Source organism: Heptranchias perlo, chromosome 11, assembly GCF_035084215.1.
Source record: "Heptranchias perlo isolate sHepPer1 chromosome 11, sHepPer1.hap1, whole genome shotgun sequence".
In the NCBI taxonomy this organism is placed as follows: domain Eukaryota; kingdom Metazoa; phylum Chordata; class Chondrichthyes; order Hexanchiformes; family Hexanchidae; genus Heptranchias; species Heptranchias perlo.
Window position 1 is genome coordinate 29,626,757 of NC_090335.1, and position 24,109 is coordinate 29,650,865.

A 24,109-nucleotide genomic window follows, 5' to 3' on the forward strand; every position below is an offset into this window, starting at 1 on the left:
AAAACAATACATCCATCGGGTGAGCACATCACCCTCACTCACTCATACGTCTGTACTTTCTCCCCTTGTAGGAGAAGAGAATGCAAAATGCAAGGAATGGGGCATGGACTGGAGGGGGGCATCCACAAATTGTGGCCTTCACAGAGGCAGATGAGGAGACCTTGGATATAAGCCGGAGGGTGGGTGCCTGGCCGCCGGGGGAGCCGAGAGTGGCACCCCACAAACAGAACTTTAACATCCCTCACACACAACATGGATTGATGTTATCAATGATTGATCTGTTGCACACCTCAGTATGCTCATCGCAACATTACTTCTGCGATGATTATTAATATTGCTGTATGTTCTCTTTCGAGGCGTCACAGACCGAAGTCATGGTTGAGGCGATTCCTCAGAGGAGCTCCCTGCCTCTGAGGGTGCATCGTCACATCTTAGTGAGCCATCCACCAGCGCAGATACTCACACGTTGGTGGGTCCTATTAGACAGGTAGTTGGGTTGTCACCTGATGAATCAACACACACAAGTGAGCACGAGAAGACACTGGTGGCAGGGCAGCGGTGGGGAGTCTGCATCGATGGGCGCACTCCTCTCCAAGCTCTGCTCAGCTTGGCACAGATGCTGAACCCCAGGGGCCATCCTTGAGAAGGAGAATAAAAGAGCGACATTGTGCAGGACACCATACACCGGCGAGGGTGTATTATTCTGTACACACTCGCTGGTAGATACTGAAGGGCTCCCCCAGATTGATCCAGGTACCGGAAGCACATCTTCAGGAGTCCTACAGCTTGCTCTCTGACAGACCTGGTGGTGCTGTGATTGTCGTCGTACCGCTTCTGTGCCTCGCTGGTGGGGTTCCTCACAGGTGTCATGAGCCACGTCTGCAGGTGGTATCCCCTCTCTCCAAGGAGCCATCCCTTAAATGTGTCTTGTGCGTGGAAGAGGGCCGAGATGTTGGATTTGTGCAGAATGAAGGAATCGTGGCAGCTGCCTGGGAATTTAGCACACATCTGCAGATGGAGTGATATCCTTTTCTGTTTTTGAATATTCCTGGCTTATGTGGAGGTGCTCAGATTGCTACGTGTGTGCAATCAATTACGCCCTGTATGCATGGGAAGCCTGCCAGAGAGTGGAAACCCACTGCCCTCTCAGTCTGGCTGACGTTGTTGGTGGGGAAGTTGACGTAGTCGGATGCCCTGGCAAACAAGCCATCTGTGACCCGTCGTATACACTTATGGACAGTTGACTGAGAGATCCTGGTGATGTCACTGGTGGCGCCCTGGAAGGATCCAGAGTTGAAGAAATTGAGAGCAGTGGTGACTTTAACTGCGACGGGCAATGCATGGCCACCAGGCCCAGTCGGGAGCAGCTCTGCATGAAGGAGCCTGCAGATGTCTGCAACCACCTGGTGACTGAATCTGAGCCTTTGTAAGCACTGCTCCTCAGAGAGGTCCAGGCTCTGCCTGTAGACCCTCACACGCGGGTAGTGTCTCCTGTGACGTCGGCCCCTCCATTGTTCCCCTCTCTGCTCCTCTGCAGGTCCCTGTGGCAGAACTCTGTCTTGTGGAGCTGCAACTTTCAGAACTGCTCGCCGTGCCTGGTGCGAATGGTGATGTGCCTCCTCCTCAGATATAGTGCTGAATACATCTATTGTACCCCCTATCCTGATGGTGTCAGTTTGAGGGGGCCTAAAATGCAGGCAAATATGTCTGAACAGAAGAATCCTGAGTGTGAACAAAGAAATCTGAGTCAAATCATTAAGAACTCCTAGCCAGATGTTTGTCTAAGAGACATGGTTCGTGCGGCTGCATAAACTCACCTTTTATCACTGGTTTAAATGTCCAAATGGCTGCCGGCTGCAACTCATCTCCGTTTCCACAAAAGACACGTTCAGGCAGAGTAAAAATCATTTCTCTGCCTCAATCCCTACAAATTTAATTGATTTAATACTTCCCCCTATCTTAATTCCCCCTTTAAATGTCATCTCGCCGGTTTTAATTGCCGGCGGGACTTCTGGGTTTCCAAAGCAAGCATGCACCCAGATGCGTCTGGGTGAAACTCATTTTTCGGCGGGTTTGAGCCGGGACTTGTTCCCGCTCCCAACTTTTAAAATTTTTACTGCCCCCCACCCCCTGCCCCCGTTCTTCAGGGTTAAAATCATGCCCGTGTTTTCTCTTATGAAGAATCATAGAATAACATAGAAGGGGGCTATTTGGCCCACCACATCTGTTCTAGCTGTCTGAAAGAGCTATCTATTTAACCCCATTTCCTTGTCCTTTATATCCTTTTAAGTTTTTCTTTTTCCAATATTTATCGACTTCCCTTCCAAATGCCATAATAGATTCTGCTTCCACCATTGTTTCTGGCAGGGTATTCCATGTCCTAACAACATCTGTGTAAAGGATTTTCCTAACCTCTCCCTATGTTCTTTTGGTGATGACCTTACATTTATGTCTTCTGGTTACCAACTTATTGACCAGTGGAAACAGTTCTTATTCCAATTTATGTATTGAAACTCTTCATAATTTTGATCTCTCTATCAAACATCTTCTTAAAAACTTCTCTGCTCTGATGAAAATAGCTCTTGTTTCTCTATAGTTATATTGTTGCAGATGTTTCAATATGATCATTACATATCAATTTTGCATACAATCATAAACGTCACTAACAGTGTTAAAATATTAATTTTCAATTTAAATATGATGACCTTTTTGTTAATTAAACAGGCCACTGACATCTCAGATCCAAATCCTATCATGATGCTTATGCTATGTGTTTACTTGTATGAAAGACTTCCTAACTACCTTCCTAAAATGACTGTCGAGTTCACTGGTGATCTGCATGCTACCATTGTTAAACAGGTGAGAAAAAGAAGTCTCCTTTCAGAATCATAGCACTTAACTGTTTTCCATGTGGTTTTTGCTGTGATCTTTTTCCTCTCTGTTTAATGCAGGGATTGAAATTCAGAATAACAGTGTAAAACCAAAACGAACAATGGAGCCATTTAGATCAACTCCCTGGACATCCTTAACTGATCTGTTTAATTTTCCACTTCCAGAATCTAGTTTGCAAAACCTTTCCCTGTGGCAGCACAGGTTGGATTGTTCATTATCCAGACACCAGAACTGGAAAATTAAGTGGTTAGGAGGGAGAAATTGTATATTTTCACTGCCAGTCATTTTGTTCTGAGTTAACATTATGTGAAAAATAGCAGTCTAGGCATTAACGCTACTTTGGGCAGTATTTTTGCCAGTTTACAAATTGTGACCCCAGTTTAGCATGGTGATAAATATTTTATGCTAGTTGAGGTAATTATTGGACATGAATGCAATTAACTGATGTAAATTCCAAATCATTGTGCAGTACATTTGACCAGACCTTAGTCTTCAGAGACTATGGTCGAAACAATGGACGGGGTTATTTCAGAATGTGTCATACAAAATACCCGTTTTGTATTGAGAAACCTATGTGAAGCGTAAAACTCCATAGAATCATAGAAATTTTGATACTGAAGAAGCCATGTGGACAATCGTGCCTGTTTCAGTAGTGCCTGACGTTATCAAAGTAGCAGATGAGACAAATCAGGGAGTTGTGATCTGGTGACACCAAAGTACGTTTTAAAGAGTCTGTAGTTTGTAAGAAAAAGGCTAAGCTTGAGAAAATTTCATAATTTTGAGTTCCTGGAACAGAAAAGTATCAAGTGTGCCTCGGGTCTACCTGTTCCGAGTTTGCACTGGGAGACTGGTGCTGTCTAATTTTACCCCCACTGTTTTTCTATCCACTGAAACTACTACATTGGAACATAGGAAAGCATAGAACCAGAAAAGACTAGGCAGTCCACTTGGCTGTCCCAAAAACAAATACCTCTCAATCATCTACTCTCCCAAGTTTCACTCCAATTTACCCTTAAATGTTTCCATAATATCTGTATCCAATGCCCTCCTTGGCAGTCCATTTCACATGTTGACCATTCTCTGTGTGAAGCAATCAAATTTAAACTGTCTATGCACCTTCCCTTTTCTATCCTTGAGCCTGACTTCCCAGGCTCTCAAGTTTGTGTGAATCTGTAAAATATTATTGTGGTTCAATTTATCTGTTTCCTTTAGGGAGTCACAGGCAAACTTCTTGTTACTGCGCTGAGCAAGACAATGGAGAATGATGATTTTCCACTCTCTGGACAATTCAACACTTTTTCAATACATTTATTTGTCGGACAATTAATTTTGTTGCAATTTTTATTACGAGAGTACTTATTAAGTTTGTTTATAAAATCATAATTTTAAAGTCACATTTTAAGTATGAACAAATAATATTTTACTGTTTTATATAATAGAATTTTACAACATAGAAGGATGCCATTCAGCCCATTGCTTCTGTGTTAGCTCTCTGAAAGAGCTATCAATTTAATTCCATTCCCTAGTGAAAACAGAATACGGAAGGTTAAGAGGAAATCTGGTAGCGATATTTTGTTGAAAGTTCAATGGAAACGTTTAACTTTAAACATTTAAATTAATGACCCTTGAGCACTATATGTTGCTGCATTAAAAATGAGGCTATTTTTTATTATTTTAATGCAGGTTCGATTACAAAATCCCATCATGAGGCATATAGTATATTTTGCAACAATAGTAGGGAAAGAGGCAGCTGATTTCTCTTTGCCCAGTGGAAATGAAGTCACAGTCCCGGAAAGGTAAATTAAATTCCTAATGTTTGCCCTAGGGTTTGTTTTATGTTGTGTTTGTCAAATGCTCTATTTCTTTATATTAGAAACATGTAATGGTCTCTTTGTTTATTGCCATTGTTCTCCTTTATGGATTCTCCTTTCACTACTGCTTCTGGTGGGATATTCCATGTCCTCACCTCGATGTAACAAAGGGCTCGATTTTCGGACCCCCAAGCCGGCAGGTTCGTGGCGGGGGGCTCCGAAAATCGGGGATTCCCGGGACGGGTCCGGAGCCCGGCTCCAACCCGCCCACTTCCGGGTTCCCCTGTGACGCGCTTACATGCGCGTGCAGCCCCCGCATGCGGGACACCTGCCGGCAATTAAAGCCGGCGGGATGCTACTTAAGGTAATTATTTTGATACTTCAGGTCATTAGCAGACCTGATTGACATGATATTTTAGGAGGGGTGGGATTTTCATCTCAACTGAGACTGTTTCCCGTACTGGGGAAACACTCCCAGTTGACATGGATGTGTTGCAGCCACCAGCCTGTGGCAGCTGCAAAGGTCCATTTGACAGGCAAGGGGGGAGACCCTCACTCATTGCAGGAGGCCACTCTGTCACTTTAGGCAAAGTTTGGCCTCCACCACTCTCCTCCTAACAATAAAATTCACAAACTTGCCCACTTACCCCTGTGTGCAGACACATTTACCTACCTTGCGGACCCCCTCTAACGTACATCTTCCAGATGGGGGCCGCCGTAGCTGCAGTCATGACCTCCTCGGAGGACGAACAGCATCACCAGCCACGCCGTCCACCTCTGACACGTGGAGCTCCACAGCACAGTGCTGTGACACATCCACCTGCACAGCAGGAGGGAGGCCAACCGCAGAGAGAGATGCGTCGCAGAAGGTACTACCCTCGCCATAGGGTCTACAGACTGATGCTCAGCTTCCTGGACCTCTCTGAGCAGCAGTGCTCAGAGTCACCCGACATGTAGTTATGGACATCTGCAGCCTCCTTCATGCCGAGCTGCTCCCAGCTGGCCCGAGCACCATCTTCTTACCTGTCGCTGTCAAAGTCACCACTGTCCTCAACATCTTCTCCTTAGCATCCTTCCAGGGTGCCACGGGGGACATCGCCGACGTCTCTCAGTCGTCTGCACAAAAGAGCCCTGCAAATACACCTACACCCACTCTGCAGTGACACAATGGGTGGCATCAGTTGTGGGTCTTTATAGTGATCCTCAGGAAAGGGCATTATTGCACAAACCAGACAAGATTCGCAAAGACGTGGCAGTAGTGGTGACAATATAATATGTAATGTGAGTTGATCAGAATTCAAATATAAGTAAAAACCATGACAAACCCTCAAACATCCTTCTGCATCCCCTTCATGCTCACGACATGTTTGTCTTATGCGTCCTACTGCACATATGTGATGCATGCCCTGTGGCTGCAGCACAGGTAGTGGCAGGTTGAGTGAGGCTGACTGTGAAAGAGATGCATGAGAGGATGAGTATGAGATAGAGCCATGAGATTGTATGAGGATTGGGTTGAGTGGTAGTGGTGGGATGAGTACTGGCGAGGTGAGTAAGTGCAGGTAAGATCAGGATGAGCTTTGAGTGGGTGTGAGAAGTGATGTGATAGAATAGTGTTGGCAGTGCAGAAGGAAATGTGGGATGGGGGAGGTGATGTGGCAGACGGAGTGTAGGGGAATGAGTAAGTGTACTCACTTCGGCTGACCTACTTAGGTCATTGAAGCGCCTCCTTAACTGTATGCAGGTGCGTGATATGTTGGTGGTGCAGGTGACCTCCTCTGCCACCTTGAGCCAGGCCTTCTTGGTGGCAGAGGCAGGCCACTTCCTCCTGTCCGCTGGGGAGAAGATCTCTGTCCTCCCCCTCCTCCTCACCCCATCCAATAATACCTGGAGTGAGGCATCATTAAACCTGGGAGCAGCCTTCCCCCGGGCTGCACCATGCTGTAATTTTGCCTATTTTCTGCAGCATCAGTCAGTGGAGGACTGGCCCTTTAAATAGAGCTCCTCCAACTGACAGCCTATGATGCGCCTGCGCAGTCCGCCCGCTGCGCAGCTTTCCAGCGCGAAACCCGGAAGCAAAGGTAAGTACCTTCAATCAAACTGCGATTGCGTGCGGAGCACCCCGATTTCACTGGACACGTTACCCACGCGCCCAATCGACCCCCCGCTGCCAACCCACCGCCCTCCTAAGGAGAATAGTGCAGTGCTGAAGAGAGAGATTGTCCTGGAGGGGTCAAGGACAGAATCTATTTGGTAAGAGTTAAGAAACAATATAGGTGCCATTACACTACTGGGTGTATTCTATAGGCCACCAACTAGTGGGAAGGATATAGATGAACAAATTTGCAGAGAAATTACAGAAAGTTACAAGAACCATAGAGTAGTAATAATGGGGGACTTCAATTATCCTAATATAGACTGGGATAGTAATAGTGTAAAGGGCCGTGAGGGGGAAGAATTTCTGAAGTGTGTTCAGGAGAACCTTCTTGATCAGCATGTTTCCGGCCCAACGAGAAGGAAGCATTGCTGGATCAGGTTCTGGGGAATGAGGTGGGTCAAGTGGAGGAACATTTAGGGAACAGTGATCATAGTATCATAAGGCTTACATTAGCTATGTAAAAGGACAAGGAGCAATCTAGAGTAAAAGTACTTAATTGGAGGAGGGCCAATTTCATTGGGTTGAGAATGGATCGGGTAAATTGGAATCAAAGATTGGCAGTCAAAACTGTAATTGAACAATGGGTGGCCTTTAAAGAGGAGATGATTCAGGTACAGTCTAGGTGCATTCCCACGAAGGGGAAAGGGAGGGCAATCAAAGCCAGGGCTCCCTGGATGATGAAAGAGATAGAGAGTAAGATGAAGCAGAAAAAGAGAGCATGTGACAGATGTCAGGTTGATAATACAAGTGAGAACCAGGCTAAATATAGAAAGCTCAGAGGGAAAGTAAAAAATAATAAGAGGGGCAAAGAGAGAGTATGAAAATAAACTGGCAACTGACATAAAAGGGAATCCAAAAGTCTTCTAAACATAGAAACATAGAAAATAGGAGCAGGAATTAGACCATTCGGCCCTTCGAGCCTGCTCCGCCATTCAATATGATCATGGCTGATCCTCTATCTCAATACCATATTCCCAATCTCTCCCCATACCCCTTGATGCCTTTTTTGTCTAGAAATCTATCTAGCTCCTTCTTAAATATATTCAGTGACTTGGCCTCCACAGCCTTCCGTGGTAGAGAATTCTACAGGTTCATCACCCTCTGAGTGAAGAAATTTCTCCTCATCTCAGTCCTAAATGTCCTACCCCGAATTCTGAGACCGTGACCCCTCGTTCTGGACCCCCCAGCCAGGGGAAACATCCTCCCTGCATCCAGTCTGTCTAGCCCTGTCAGAATTTTATATGTTCCAATGAAATCCCCTCTCATTCTTCTAAACTCTAGTGAATATAGGCCTAGTTGACCCAATCTCTCCTCATATGACAGTCCTGCCATCCCAGGAATCAGTCTGGTGAACTTTCACTGCACTCCCTCTATGGCAAGTATATCCTTTCTTAGGTAAGGAGGCCAAAACTGCACACAATACTCCAGGTGTGGTCTCACCAAGGCCCTATATAACTGCAGTAAGACATCCTTGCACCTGTATTCAAATCCTCTTGCAATGAAGGCCAGTATACCATTTGCCTCCCGAACTGCTTGCTGCACCTGCATGTTTGTTTTCAGTGACTGGTGTACAAGGACACCCGGGTCCCTTTGTACATCAACATTTCCCAATCTATCACCATTTAAATAATACTCTGCCTTTCTGTTTTTCCTTCTGAAGTGGATAATTTCACATTTATCCACATTATACTGCATCTGCCATGTATTTGCCCACTCACTCAACTTGTCTAAATCGCCTTGAAGCCTCTGTGCATCCTCTTCACAACTCACAATCCCACCTAGTTTCGTGTCGTCAGCAAACTTGGAAATATTACATTTGGTTCCCTTATCCAAATCATTGATATATATTGTGAATAGCTGGGGCCCAAGCATTGACATTGGCATTTAAATAGTAAATGGGTAGTAAGAGGAGGGGTGGGGCCGATTAGGATCCAAAATGGAGACCTACTCATGGAGGCAGAGGGCATGGCTGAGGTACTAAATGAGTACTTTGCATCTGCCTTTACCAAGGAAGAAAATGCTGTCAAAGTCACAGTAAATGAGGAGGCAGTTGAGATACTGGGCTAAAAATTGATAAAGAGGACGTACTAGAAAGGCTGGCTGCACTTAAAGCAGATAAGTCACCAGGTCCGGATGGAATACATCCTCGGTTGCTGAGGGAAGTGAGGGTGGAAATTGCGGAGGTACTGGCCATAATCTTCCAATCATCCTTAGGTACGGGGGGTTGCGGATGGCAGAGGACTGGAGAATTGTAAATGTTACACCCATGTTCAAAAATGAGTGTAAGGATAAACCCCGCAACTACAGGCCAATTAGTTTAACCTTGGTGGTGGGGAAGCTTTTAGAAGCAATAATCCCGGACAAAATTAACAGTCACTTGGACAAGGGTGGATTAATTAAGGAAAGGCAAATTGTGTTTAACTAACCTGATAAGAGTTTTTTGATGAGGTAACAGAGAGGGTTGATGAGGGCAAAGCGGTTAATGTGGTGTATATGGATTTCCAAAAGGCGTTTCATAAAGTGCCACATAATAGGCTTGTCAGCAAAGTTGAAATCCACGGAATAAAAGGGGTAGTGGTGGCACGGATACGAAATTGGCTAAGTGACAGAAAACAGAGAGTAGTGGTGAAGAGGACATAGACAGGCTGGTGGAATGGCCGGACACATGGCAGATGAAATTTAATGCAGAAAAGTGCGAAGTGATACATTTTGGCAGGAAGAATGAGGAGAGGCAATATGAACTAAATGGTACAATTCTAAAGGGGTTACAGGAACAGAGAGACCTTGGAGTATATTTGAGCAGGTCATTGAAGGTGGCAGGGCAGGTTGAAAAAGTGGTTAAAAAAGCATACGGGATCCTGGGCTTTATAAATAGAGGCATAGAGTACAAAAGCAAGGCGGTTATAATGAACCTTTATAAAACACTGGTTTGGCCACAACTGGAGTATTGTGAGCAATTCTGGGCAGCGCACTTTAAGAAGTATGTGAAGGCCTTAGAGAGGGTGCAGAAAAGATTTACTAGAATGGTTCCAGGGATGAGGGACTTCAGTTATGTGGATAAGCTGGAGAAGCTGGGCTTGTTCTCCTTAGAGCAGAGAAGGTTGAGAGGAGATTTGATAGAGGTGTTCAAAATCATGAGGGGTCGAGACAGAGTAGGTAGAGAGAAATTGTTCCCATTGGTGGGAGGGTCGAGAACCAGAGGACACAGATTTAAGGTGATTGGCAAGAGAACGAAAGGTGACATGAGGAAAAACTTTTTTACGCAGTGAGTGGTTATGATCTGGAATGCATGGAGAGCTGGCATGGACTTGACAGGCCAAATGGCCTCCTTCTGTGCTGTAACCATTCTATAATTCTGTGTTATTTGTATATATGTATATGCCATCTATCTTTGAATATATTATAGAAGGTGGCATGTAACCAAGTAATAATTCTAACTTGGTTAATGTAATTTAAACAGGCTGCTTCTCTGACAGTGGAATAGTTCATACTGTATTGTTCAGTTGAGTTGATGAATATCATTAAATTTGTTTTGAACTGAAGCTCAATATTGCTATGAATGAACTGTCAACGTTAGTCTGGAAGACATAGAATTCTTATTAGTTGGTACGGAATTTACTCCATGATTTGTATGACCTATGGTGGTAAATGACATTGATGGTTGGTTACTTCAAATTCTATATCTTTTCAGATGGATAATTTATAATGTTAGTAGACTGCATAATTTGGTTTTCCTGAGAGTGGGAAACATGGATATGTGTTGTTTCATTTTGAGGATTGATTTGTATTTAATAATGTGGAGAGTAAAAAAAAAGTGTAGTCCATTTGTTCTTCATGCAAGCCAATAAAAATTAGTTTTCAAGATCTATAATTTTTATAAAAGCATTGAAATTCCTTGTATGCACTTTAAAGAAAAAAACTTCTCTGGTTTATTTGTGCAATTGACTTTAAATTTTACAACAAGAATGGCAGACATGCATGATTCTTTTCATTTCAATCATTAATTGCAATGTTTTACGTGCATAATGACAGTTTATATTGCAATATAACACTCAAACGATTGCAGGTACGTTGAAAGAGCATGTGGGTTAAATTGGACAATCCCCGAAAACGGGCACTGGGATCGCAGTGTGTAATTAGCCCATGCCCGTTCGTAGCGATGCAGGCAGCACGTAACCTTTGTGTTAACTTCTGTTTTAAAAGATTGCTGCATGCAGCCAGTGCTACCTGTGCTGTTGATTGGCTGCGTGCATCAGCTGGGGGCCCCGATATTGCAAATGACTCGTGCTTCTTAAAGGCAGTCTGCACCCCTTCAAGGGGAGGTGCATGGTGGCTGCAAGAAGTGATGGGAGTCGTTTCAAAACTGAATCTGTACTGTGATACTTTGAAGAATGGTTGCGCCTGCAAGGTTCTCTGATGATGCACGAGAGTCCTTGGTGCAAGAGGTGGAGAGAAGGAGGGGCATGCTGTATCCGCAGTGTGGCAAGAGGCCCTCCAGACATATACTCAAGAGACAGTGGGAGGAAGTAGCGGAAGAAGCATAGTGCCAAGAACATGGATGCAGCGCAGGAAGAAGTTCAGTGATTTAACACGAGTTGTCAAGTGAGTTCAAGTTTCAAGTGGCACATTGTACCAGCTGCACTACTAGCCTTATCCACTACTCAATGCACTACAGCCCCCATCACTCACCGACCAACTATCTCTTTCAATCAGTACTCAACCATTCAAATCAGATGTTTCATCTCACCCTCACACATTACCACTGTTGCAAGCCGCACACCCACAACTCACTGGTCACACACACTGGCAGCTATTCAACCATGACAGCCACATCACCCAAACGTCATGCAGGACATTCACTGACATACTTCCCTCTTTCTTGCAGGAGAAGGTGGCGCATAACAGGAGGCAGCAAGAAAGAACTGGAGGAGGACGAGTGTGCCTACATGTCTTAACTCCCATAGAGGAGACAGTGCTGGCCATCATTGGGGGGCCATCGCTGAGGCGGTGGCCTGTGGCGGTGCTGGAGAGTTCGATGGTGAGGGTCTCTGCATACCTAATCCTCCTCCTTGCTTCTCCCTCATCCCACAATCTTTTCTGACTCATGTCCTGCAGATGGTGTAAGCACGCACTTCTTTCTTCTCTCCCCTCACCGCAACTGAACCTGTGTCCCTTTGTCATTTCAGATACCCAAGAACTGGAACCTACCCAGTTAGAGGAGGCAGAGGAAGAAGACAGTGATGATGAAGACACAGAAGAAGACAATGATGATGAAGACACACCATCACTCGATCTTAAACTCGCAGCCACCAGCTCAGAGACTGCCATTGCGTGTAGTTTAGAGGCTAGGATAGAGGAGGGATCTGCACGTGGTGAGACACCGAGCACAAGTGCGCAGGAGCCGGAACGGGGGAAAGGATACTGCAGGTGTCAGCTCGCCGGATGGCAAGATCGCACACTAGTTCTGCCGCAGAGTAGTCAGATGAAGACTTTGATGGGCCAGGCAACCGAATAAACCTGATGGGCGTACACCACCAAATCCAGTGCACTGGAAAGCCTGCCAAAGAGCATGTGCACAATGTCAAGGAGTATAGAGGAGTCCAGCTTCAACTTGGCACAGGGCTTTGCACAGAGCTTGGACCCATCCTTTACAACATGGAACAGGTGGTCGACTCCATCAGCACACCTGTGGAACCCATAATGATGCAGCGTCTGATGACTGATGTCACAGCTTCCATTGCAGCACAAACCTACCATCAAAGGTCTGACCTTTGGGAGCTCAGACTGCTGCCTTGGAAACTCAGACGGCAGCTGTCGTGGCTCTGGGTACCACTGTTGAAAGGGGCTTCCAGGGCATCACAGCAGTTCAGCAATCTGTTCTCCAACAGATCACCAGGATTGCTGAGGCACCACCCTGGAAGAGTGGCAGTGACACCATGAAAGACGAACCTACTGCCCTTTCTCAGGATAACAGCTTTCCTGCTCTCACCCCTGCCACTCTCTGCAGTGCCCTTGCTATTGCCTGTCAGCCAACCAGCCCAGACTGCTGCAGCCCAGGCTGAGATCGTGCAGTCTGAAGCCAGGCCCTCTCAGCCCCTCCGAGGCCATCTGCAGCCTCCTCAACTGAAGGTCAGCAGCTTTCCACCACCCGTGCTCCAGCCACTGGGGATGCACCTTGTAGGAGCACTAGGAAAGGTATAAGGCACATGAACAACAGGCACTAAGGGAATGTGCAAAGTTGGATAGTCTCATTTTATTTGCATCTTTTCATTTGTTAATTTATAAATGTGGATTTGAATTTGGATTTGGTGGTGGTTTTTATTTCTGCGATGAGCTGAGGGAAGAAGCATTGCGTAATCATAAGGATGATGATTTGATGGTCATGTGAGCGAGGAAATGTAAGGAGTGTGGGACTGTTGGTGAATGGGGACTTTGATGGGCCAGGCAACCGTTGAGGTTAATGGTATCGCTCATTAATAATCTGATCATGCAGACAGAGTAGACAGGACCTGTCTTCGTTGTACGTTGTAGCCTCCCAGCCTCTTCCTCCACTTCCTGCTGCATTTCCTCCCCCTCCACCTCTTCCTCCTCCTCCGCCTCTGCCTCTTCCTCTTGCTCAGGTTCTTGCCTGATAGGCGGTGGCAAGGGCTGTTCCCTCATAATGGCCAGGTTGTGCAGCATGCAGCATACGACAAATCGTGATAAACGCTCAGCTTGTGGCAGCTTGGCTCTCGTTGGAGGCCTGCTGTGCACGTGTGCGTATGTTCCTGACTGGAGTCATGAGCCATCTCATGAGGGAATAACCCTTGTCGCCCAGTAGCCAGCCTTTGACTTGCCATGCTGGTTGAAATATAGGTGGAACAGAGAACTGCCGCAGAATGAAAGAATCATGATTGCTGCCAGGATAGCGGGCATTGACCTGCATGATACGCTGCATGATACGCACATCACTGCACATTTAGGGAATGGAATCCCTTTCTGTTCATGAATATGGCCGAGTTCAGACGAGGAAGCACGCAATGCAGTCTGCCTCATTGAAGAACCTCCTTGGATATGTCCTCCTGTTGAGAGCCTCATTGACCTCCCTTATACCGCAGTGCACTGCAAACTGTGAGATGTTGCTTATATCTCCAGCAGCAGCCTGAAAGGAGCAGTGGCCTAAAAATTAGGAGCCAAGGTCACCTTGACAGCCACAAGCAATGCTGTCCTTGCCCTGCTATGAGGCTGCAGTTGTGGCTGCAGCAGTTGACAGATTTCAGTCACGACTTCCTTAGTGAACCGCTGATGCCTGATGCACTGGTCGTCACTGACGTTGAGGTAAGAGAATTGGTCCCTGAAGACCCTCCTTGGATATGGCCTCCTGCTGAGTGCCCTGCTCCTCCTCCTTCCTCTTTTAACAGCTTGTCCTGCTCTGTGTGGCCTTTCTTCATTCTCCCAGTCATGTTCAATTCCCAGAGGAAGACCTAGCAGGCCACCCATGTCTGGAAGCAACTTTTCTCAGCACTGTATTTTAAATGCCACTAAAAGTACTGCAAGACCAGCCAAACCACTCTCTACAGAATATTGAAACTTTAGCCAAGTATACAAAACGTCCAAAAACACATACAATTGCACCAGCAGCCAGAATAAATAATCCAGCAACTAACTTTTAAGTACTTCATGATCCCTTTAAATAGCCTGTTCAGCTGTGTGAGTTTAAGACAGGGCATTGGCTGGAGTGTGGCATTCCAGAATTTCACCGGTTGCTTCAAATCAGCGTTGCACACTGATTCGTGTCATCATCTCCCTACTCTACATACTGCCTCCAGTCATTAGGTGCATGCACGCAAACCCCTTTACCAAGATGGCATAATGCTTACAAAATGGGTGCTACAAGGCCCAATTTCGCCCCCAGAAAGTCAAAGTTGAGTTTGGAATTGAATGTTTATGAAGACTAAGACACATTGGAGGTGATTTCTGAGTGCATGCTGGTGGCAGGAAACCTTACCCGATGCTAGCAGCATATTGGAAAATTCTGGGTGCACTGCCTGCAACTTTCTATCCATTGATTTAATTTCTGTCCATTATGCTGGTTCATTTGATTGATGTTTGTTTATAGAGCTGAGTTATCAACATTTGTTTTAAACAGGAGTCATGTTGATATAAATGTGGAATTCACAAGCCGGTTCTTGAACCCAGAACAAGCTTTGTTAGTTTTTGTATCGAGGTTGAGGAAAGGAGTAGTGGCCACCACAACTACATTTTTACTAACATCGCGAATCAACAACATTAATCCTACTGTAAGTGAATAATAATGTATGTTCTTATGTCTTTGTAGCTATTCAAAAACTGTTGTGGGTCCTTTTTGAAGAATCCCATTGGTTAATATAGATAACATTGCCTTTCCAATTGAGTGACGTTTTATAGCAAACACATTGCCAATAGTTATCACCTCCCCTTTTCACTCATTTCACTTTCTAGCAATCTAATTGATTGCGACTTATCGTGTGATTGACCTGTTTGTTCAGCATTTGTTTGACAATGGTGGGAAAGACAGGTCAAGTAGGGAGAAGGCTTTTATTTGATCACAGGTAACTGTGATTTTCCATGGCAACCACTACTTATTGATTTTTGAATCGTGATTGGTCCATGGGTTGGAAAATATTATCTATGGTAACTGCTGCTTTTTGCTCCCTGATCATAACAAGAAATGTTTGCCTGAGGAAGGAGAAAATCTCCGAAAGCTTGTGAATTTAAAATAAAATTGCTGGACTATAACTTGGTGTTGTAAAATTGTTTACAAATAACAAGAAATAGCAGCACAATGACTTTTGAAAATGCAAAAGTTCAAAATGGTTCCTTTTATTGTTCTCTTATCTTGAAATAGATGTACTTTTGAGATTGTGATAGGCTTCATTGTGAATAATACAAAGGACTAACATTACCACTGGCCATATGAAATGGAAATGGTTTAATTACATCACTAAGTACAAATTTGAGAAATGTTTCATTGTGTGCATTGTTTTGTTTCATTTTGTCGAGCACAGCATCAATTTTTAATTTATTTTGGTACATGTAGTTGTGCAACAACTGTTGCTGTCATGATGCTATTTGAGTGATGTTTTCTTCCTTCTAATTTTTCTAACAATTTTTAGGCTACTGTTAAGTGTGAATCTCCATGCTATGAGCAGAAAAGAATGCAGTTAAACATTACCAACCCTTTAAATGGAAAGGGAGACTTCAGGTATGTCGACATTGGTGGATGCACAAACAGCTAAAGTAGAAGCTATCTGATAACTTATTATTCTAAGATATAAGCCAAAATATGTTTTTACAAGCGACTTTACCCAAAGCTTTCATTTTGTTAAATGCCATGTGTGTATGTAGTAATATAAAAGCTTAAGCTTTATGTAAACCTTTTTTGCACTGGAATTCATCCATGCATTATTTAATAATAAATTATTTTATTTAATAATAAAATTGTCATACTTCTATCAAAAATGGTTAGGTCTAGAAATACATATTTTTTCAAATTAATCTGTTTACTCAGAAACAATTGTTTAATCATCTGTACGGCTATCTTTCATATGTGTGTACATATTATCAGGGTCTTCCATCACTGGTGTTAAATATACTAAGTACATAATCGAGCCTATTAAGTGTAGAGTGGACAAAGATTGATTCACTTTCTAAATTGGGGAGGGTATATAGTACGACAAATAAAACATTCTAATATTACAAGCTTTGGAAAATCACTTGTATGATTATCCTTAAATTTTTTTCATCCTTAGGTGCCTTGACAATAAGTGCCCCATATTTGCACTCTGCAGCAAGTATTTTTCAGAGTACAATTCTTTATTTTGCAAAGGAAATAATGGGAATGAATTTCCGTGAGGTTTTTCTCCTGCTTCAGTGCAAGAGCCACGGGAACCTTGGAAAAACGGCATAAGCGTCTTTTACACTATTTTTCCAGAGTTTCTGCAGCTTTTCTGCCAAAGTTATGGCAGATGAGTGGAAGAACCTCCATGGAAATTCACCCCCAAAGTCTTTTGAATTTGATCTTGTATTTAAAGTTTTGAGACAGTATACAGATAGTTGTGAATAATTTACTTGTGCAATATTTGATTGTTTTTTCTAGGGTAATTTTACTGGAAACCCACAATAGTCTTTTTGCGACTGAGGATTTTAAATCCATTGCAGCCTTACTTGCTAAGCTGAAGATGCAAAATCAAAAAACGAATGTAAAGTTTAGGTAAGTTTCAAAGCTAAATTAGACTGTTTAATAAATAAATTTGCTTGTTCATTGAATTGCACTTGCAGTTGACCACAATGTAACTGGAAATTCAATTTAAAGATTGAATTTAATTCTGTACTTATAATAGTTTTCAAATTGTTGCATCAGCACAAAATATATAAAGGGGGAAATCACAGCCATAACTGATCCTGTCCGCATTCAAAATATACACAAATTCATGTTCCAGCATGATCACTAAATAGCAATCAAGAGCTGGAACCTGGCAGACTTTTTTAGCCTTCCTTACCATGGGGTACTTTGGCCACTTGTAGTGCTCCCTCTGACACCTTGGCTGAAATCAGGTGTCGCAGCAGTCTGGAGATCAAGCAAGAACCTTCCTGTTCACGAGGCAGTGCATTTAGTCACCGATCACTGGAACTTCAGTTTAAAAAAAATGTTCTGCCTAGGATCATGAAATGTATGGAATGCATAGTTGTAAATGCAGATTGTAAAGTTGAATTAACATTCTGGTGTTTTACTTGATTGGCCTTTGGGATCAGGGTGAGATTTTGCAGAGCTTTGTCTTGGAGGCTTGCCAGTAGTTGTGAGTGAGCTAGTAGACACCGTGGTAGGCCAGGTTATGCATAATCTGTGAAGAAAACAAGGTCTGTGGGTTGAACTGCCCTCTCTTATTCCATACTTTAGATGTCAGCTGCGGCTCAGTGGTAGCACTCTCACCTCCGAGTCAGAAGGTTGTGGGTTCATGTCCCACTCCAGAGACTTGAGCACATAATCTAGGCTGATACTCCAGTGCAGTAAGGAGGGAGTGCTACATTGTCGAACATGTCGTTTTTCAGATGAAATGTTAAACTGAGACCCCGTCAGCCCTCTCAGGTGGACGTAAAAGATCCTGTGGCACTATTTGAAGAAGAGCAGGGGAGTTCTCCCAGTATCCTGGCCAAGCATTTATTCCTCAACCAACACCTAAAACAGATTATTTGGTCATTTATTACATTGACGTTTGTGGGAGCTTGCTGTGCGCAATTTGTCTGCCGTGTTTCCTACATTACAACAGTGACTACTTTTGAAAAGAACCTCATTGGCTGTAAAGCTGAGGTTGTCAAAGGTGCAATATAAATGCAAGTCTTTCTTTCTTACTTATACTTTTGTACATAGCAGCAATTTAATGAAAGACAGGTCAGAATAGGGAAGCCTTATTTTTACTCAAAACAGTGACTAAGAGACCAAATTACGTTCAAAGCAGTTTGGCTAAAATTTTAGGCCCTGAATTATGGCCCAGATCAAGGATGGAGGCAGGGGTGGATCAACCACCTGAGGCCAGAATTTGAAGTGGACCCGATTCTTCCAGGATCCTACCTTGCTTTATTGGTGCAACCATTTTCCAATGGGGATGGGGGCTTTAGGCTGATCTTCTACCCACCCTTCTTTGACAAGGGAGCCTTTCGGCGAGGTTCTGGGCTATCTTGAGAATTCCACTCTGTACGCTTTTAAAAGGTCTTGGCAGAATTCATGCTACCTGAGAGTTGGCGGGACCCTTTGAGGCCTCCAGAAAGGCCCAATACCTTATCTAGACTAACGTAATAAATTCTGAAGGGATCCATGTCTGGTCTGGAGGCAGAATGGCTCCTTTTGAAGCTGAAAATTTCCAAAAGTAGTTTTTGTTTTGGCGCCTATGGACCTTGGGCGTCTGCGGTGGAGTGGCTGTAAGCTGCTCAGCCTTACAAAGCTGGACTGGGTTGAGCACCGCTGATGTGCCATTGTAGGTGCCAGTGGCCTATCCAGGGCATCCTGTCTCCAAGACTTGGGGAGGGATCCCCGCCCTGGGGCTAGGGCGGGCAGGGTTTCTGCTCCGCTGTACTTGCAGTGGCAGACCAGACCTCCAGGAATGTCGGGCCCTTCGTTTTCTTCTATTTTATTCCATAACGAGGAAATGGAGATACTATAGTCTAATTTGATAATGATTAAATTTGACCAGTCACCGGTCATAGCTTTTTTTTATATGGATGCTGCCAACAGAATGAGATATATTCTCAGGCATCCCAAGTAAGATTTACTATGAAACAAGTTATTTCAAAGTGGAATTTTAAGAATTGAGGTGAAATAGTAGGTTGGATAGTAGTATACAGATATAAGGCCTGAAATTCCAATTGGGCTCAGGATGCAGCTTGGGCAGATTGTCCAATTGGGGAGGAATCTGGTTTTGCTGGATTCCCTTCCATTCAGGCATGCTGGCAAAATTCTGACAGGGATATCATAGGCAAATCTTCAATCTGCTGCCACCTCCCATGTGAAGGGACGCTTTTGGGGAAGTTTCTAGTATTCCACCCAGTAATGCCTCATTAAGTCTTAGCCTGTTCACTTCAGGCAGAAGACAACAAAACATTTCTGCTGTTCTTAGGCCATTCAATGGCTCCTTCATGTGCCATTGTAGTGGCATGATACCATTTCAATTTTCCACACCACGGGCATGATTTTAGCCCCCAAGATCAGGTGGGTTGGGGGCAGGGGAGCAGACAAAATTGCGGGTTTTCGGAGTGGGAACGCATCCCGGCTCTGACCCATCGAGTTTCGCATATCACCCAGACGCATCTGGGTGTGTGCGTGCGTCAGGAAGCCAGAAATCCCGCCGGCAATTAAAGCAGAGATTTAGATAGTTAACCTATTTAAACTGATTAAATTTTTGTGGATTGAGGCAGGGAAACGATTTTAACTCTGATTCAACATTTTTCCTGTGGCCTCTGAAACACGCCATAGAAATGGAGGCGAGTTGCAGCCGGCAGTCATTTGGACATTTAAATCACTGTTTGACAGATGGGGATAAAAGGTGAGTTTTTGCTGCAGGGCAGTCAGTTGTCTCAGACAAGCCTTTGGCTGGGAGATTTTTGTGTTTAGACTCAGATTTCTTTGTTCACACTCCGAATTCTTGTGTTCACACACATTTACCTATATTTCGGACCCCCTCAAACTGACAACAACACGATGGGAGGGTGCAATGGATTTATCCAGCGGTAAATCTGAGGAGGAGGCACATCACTATCCGCGCCAGGCACAGCGTGCAGTTCTGGGACCTGCAGCTCCACAAGACAGAGGTGAGCCACAAGGACCTGTAGAAGAGTAGAGAGGGGAACAACAGAGGATCTGACATCACAGGAGACACTACCCACGTGAGAGGGTCTACAGACAGAGGATGAGCTTCCTGGACCCCTCTGAGGAGTTACTATAGTCTAATTTGATAATGATTAAATTTGACCAGTCACCGGTCATAGCTTTTTTTTATATGGATGCTGCCAACAGAATGAGATATATTATCAGGCATCCCAAGTAAGATTTACTATGAAACTAGTTATTTCAAAGTGGAATTTTAAGAATTGAGGTGAAATAGTAGGTTGGATAGTAGTATACAGATATAGGGCCTGAAATTCCAACTGGGCTCAGGATGCAGCTTGGGCAGATTGTCCAATTGGGGAGGAATCTGGTTTTGCTGGATTCCCTTCCATTCAGGCTGGCAAAATTCTGACAGGGATATCATAGGCAAATCTTCAATCTGCTGCCACCTATAGCAGTGCCTATGTGGGCTCAGAGTGAGTCGCCAGGTGGTTGCAGACATCTGCTTGTTCCTTCATGTAGAGCTGCTCCCGGCTGGTGGCAACGCATTGTCCTGGCAGTTAAAGTCACCACTGCCCTCAATTTCTTTGCCTCCGGATCCTTCCAAGGCGCCACCGGTGACATCGCCGGGGTCTCTCAGTCATCTGCCCATAAATGTATATGACAGGTCACGGATGGCTTGTTTTGCAGGACATCCGACTACGTCAACTTCCCCATCGACGACATCAGCCAGACTGAGAGGGTAGTAGGTTTCCACTCTCTAGCTGGCTTCCCACAGGTACAGGACACTATTGATTGCGCACACGTAGCAATCCGAGCACCTCCACATCAGCCAGGACTGTTCATCAACAGAAAGGGATATCACTCCATCAATGCACAGCTGGTTTGCGACCACCGGAAACGATTTCAGCAGGTGTGTGGTAAATTTCCTGGCAGCTGCCATGATTCCTTCATCCTGCATAAAACCAACATCCCGGCCCTCTTCCTTGCACAAAACAGACTTAAGGGCTTTCTCCGAGGGATCACCCCCTGCAGACGTGGCTCATGACACCTCTGAGAAACTCCACCACCGAGGCACAGCACCGGTACAATGACAGTCACATCACCACCAAGTCTGTCATTGAACAAGTGATAGGACTGCTCAAGATGCGCTTCAGGTGCCTGGATTGATCTGGGGGAGCCCTTCAGTACTCACCAGCGAGGGTGTGTAGAATAACAGTCACTTGTTGCGTCCTGCACAACATCGCTCAACAGAGAGGGTTACTGGTGGCTGAGGTCCCATGCGCTCATGAAGCATCCACATCTGCATCCACATTGAGGAGGAGGAGGAGGAGGAAGATAGGGAACCCATCGGCAGGTCAGCGGTTCACCTGGCTGCTTGTGATGCCAGGGAGTCACTAATTTTGGATAGATTCTCATAAGGAGATCTGTAAAATGAAGATACTCAAGTACTCAGACCACCTGTAACGTCCACCAACACTAGCACCCCCACCCCCACACCCCCCGGTAGCACATCACACTCCTGAAACCACACATACACCCATTGTAAATGCGCCCAATGGGTGGCATGACGGCTCGCCATTCGTGATGAAACACATCAAAGGGTGCTCTCACAAAAGGGACTCAAGAATGGTCAAGACATGTCAGTGTCGGTGAGAATTATACAATTTAATGTGTATTTAACAAAAAACAAATATAAATGAAAAACATGACATTCTATCACACACCCATGTGTATACCCTTGGTGATTACAAAAACTTAGCCTTCCTCTTTCCAATGCTTTTCCGTGGTGCATCCCCTGTGGCTTCAGCAGAGGTAGTGGCAGATTGCTCAGAATCATGCCTTGACTCCTTAGATGCTTTTGGCCTATGACCTCTGGGTTTTGGAGCCTGTGAGGGCACCGCCAAAGACTGGTTTACCTGCACCTGTGCAGGTGCCAACTTGGACATCGGGAGAGGAGGCAGCATTGTGGGTAGTGTTTGAGGAGTGGGAGCGTTTTGAGTGGTGTTCCCACTTCCATGTCCCCTTTCACCATCATCTCACTCCTGGGCCGGCGCAACATCACTCCCACCACTCTGCTGGACATCAGGCTGGGGAGGAGATATGGCGCTTTCTAAGGCCACGGATGAAGTTTCTGTCTGCCTGTTTAACATGGCAGACATGTTGGATCCAGAGTCCGCACGGCCGTTGTCATTGCACGCACAGACTCATTGGTGAGCCGTACTTGAAGCTCAATGGAGGCTGCCACTCTCTCTATGGAAGACATTCCAGCACTTACCTGTGCCACCAATCCACTAGCGATGACGTTGGACTCCTCCACTCTATCCGCTATTGTGGAGAGTGTGCGTGACACCTTTTCCATTATCTTGCAAAGGTGGAGCTGTACCTCTATCATTCTCACTTTCCATGATGTTCCCCGAGGTTCATCATTTGAGTCCAGCTGAGCAGAGCTTGGAAAGGTGTGCGCTCCCCGACACGGACTCTCCACTGCTGGCCCTGCCACCAGTGTCTGCTCGTGCACACTTGTGAGTGTTGAATCACCAGGTGACAACCCAACCATCTGCCTAACAGGACCCACCAAGGTGACAGTATCTGCGCTGGTGCGTGGCTGGATATGATGTGACGGTGTACCTCAGAGAAATGGAGATAACATCAATTCATTTTGTGTGTGAGGGATAATAAAGTTCTGTCTTGAGCCATTTGTGGGGTGCCAGTCTTGCCATCTCCGATGGCCAGGCACTCCACCGTTCCACTGAGCTGCAAGGCTGCCTCCTACTGCCTCTGTAAGGACCACTATTTGGGCTGGTCCCCCTCCAGTCCTTGCCCTCACCCTTACATTTTGCGCTGTCTTTTCCTACAGGGGGAGCAAGTACAGACGTGTGAGTGAATGAGGGTGACAGGGTCACTCGATGGATGAATTGCTTTGTGTGAGGCTGACAATGGAAGTGATGCATCAGAAGGTGAATACCAGACAGATTCATGACATTGCATCAGGATTGGGGTGAGTGACGGTGGTAGGTGCACAAATGGGGAGGTGAGGAAGTGCACAGAACGTGAAGGTCACTTGACACTGAGCCTTAGGTGGTGTGAGGATTAATGTGATGGAGTAGGCTTCGCAGGGCAGAATGTGAGGCGGGGGGTGATGTGCACCACACAATGCAGGTGAATCAGTAAGTGTACTCACTTTTCCTGACCTGGTTAGGTCACTGAAGCACTTCCTGCACTCCAGCCAAGTCCTGAATACATTAGTTCTGCTGGTCACCTCCTCTGCCACCTCAAGGCAGGTCCTCTTGGTGGCAGAGGCAGGGCACTTCCTCCCATGAGCCGGGTACAACATCTCCCTCCTGCTCCTCACCCCAGCCACTAGCAACTCCAGTGCAGAGTCATTGAACTGGGGTGCTAGCTTTTTCTTCTTGTAATTTCTTCCTTCTCCCACAAAAGCCATTCATGCAGTGGCCCTTTAAATATTCCAGCTGCTATCACATCATCCAGGTGCACAGTCCATCCACTGCGCAGCTTTCGGATGGCAAACCCGGAAGCCACATTTAGGGGCTCCAATTAAGTCACGATTGTGTGGAGAAAGGTAAGAATTTTTTTGACGGGTTTCACACACGCCCTTTGACCCCCCCTCCCCCATTTACATCCCGCCGCCATGATAAAATCCTGCCCCACATCTCAGACATGCCCTTACAGGTGTGAGCACCTCTCCCCAACAGTAACAACCTCGTACCTGGGATTTGGGTTTATATCTGTCATTATGGATACGTGGTGTCCCGCTTCACTACACTTATGCCAGTAGAGATCGGAAAATAATTTGCACAGAGCTATTCATAAAATGATTTATAAATACAAAAGTTGGAATTTCTGGCAGTGAAATATGGCGACTGGCAATATTTGTTTACCACAGGAATC

The 24,109-nt window shown here is 45.2% G+C and overlaps 1 protein-coding gene across 1 annotated transcript in view; it reads left to right on the top strand.

The window, feature by feature from the left end:
* Positions 1–24,109, top strand: part of LOC137327209 (cilia- and flagella-associated protein 47-like) — a 602,936-nt gene that overhangs the window by 246,052 nt on the left and 332,775 nt on the right. Inside the window, exons 37-41 of the mRNA XM_067992778.1 lie at positions 2,725–2,859; positions 4,576–4,688; positions 14,987–15,137; positions 15,993–16,081; positions 16,976–17,089. Coding sequence (XP_067848879.1) covers positions 2,725–2,859; positions 4,576–4,688; positions 14,987–15,137; positions 15,993–16,081; positions 16,976–17,089 — 602 coding nt within the window. The remainder of the gene's footprint in view (positions 1–2,724; positions 2,860–4,575; positions 4,689–14,986; positions 15,138–15,992; positions 16,082–16,975; positions 17,090–24,109) is intronic.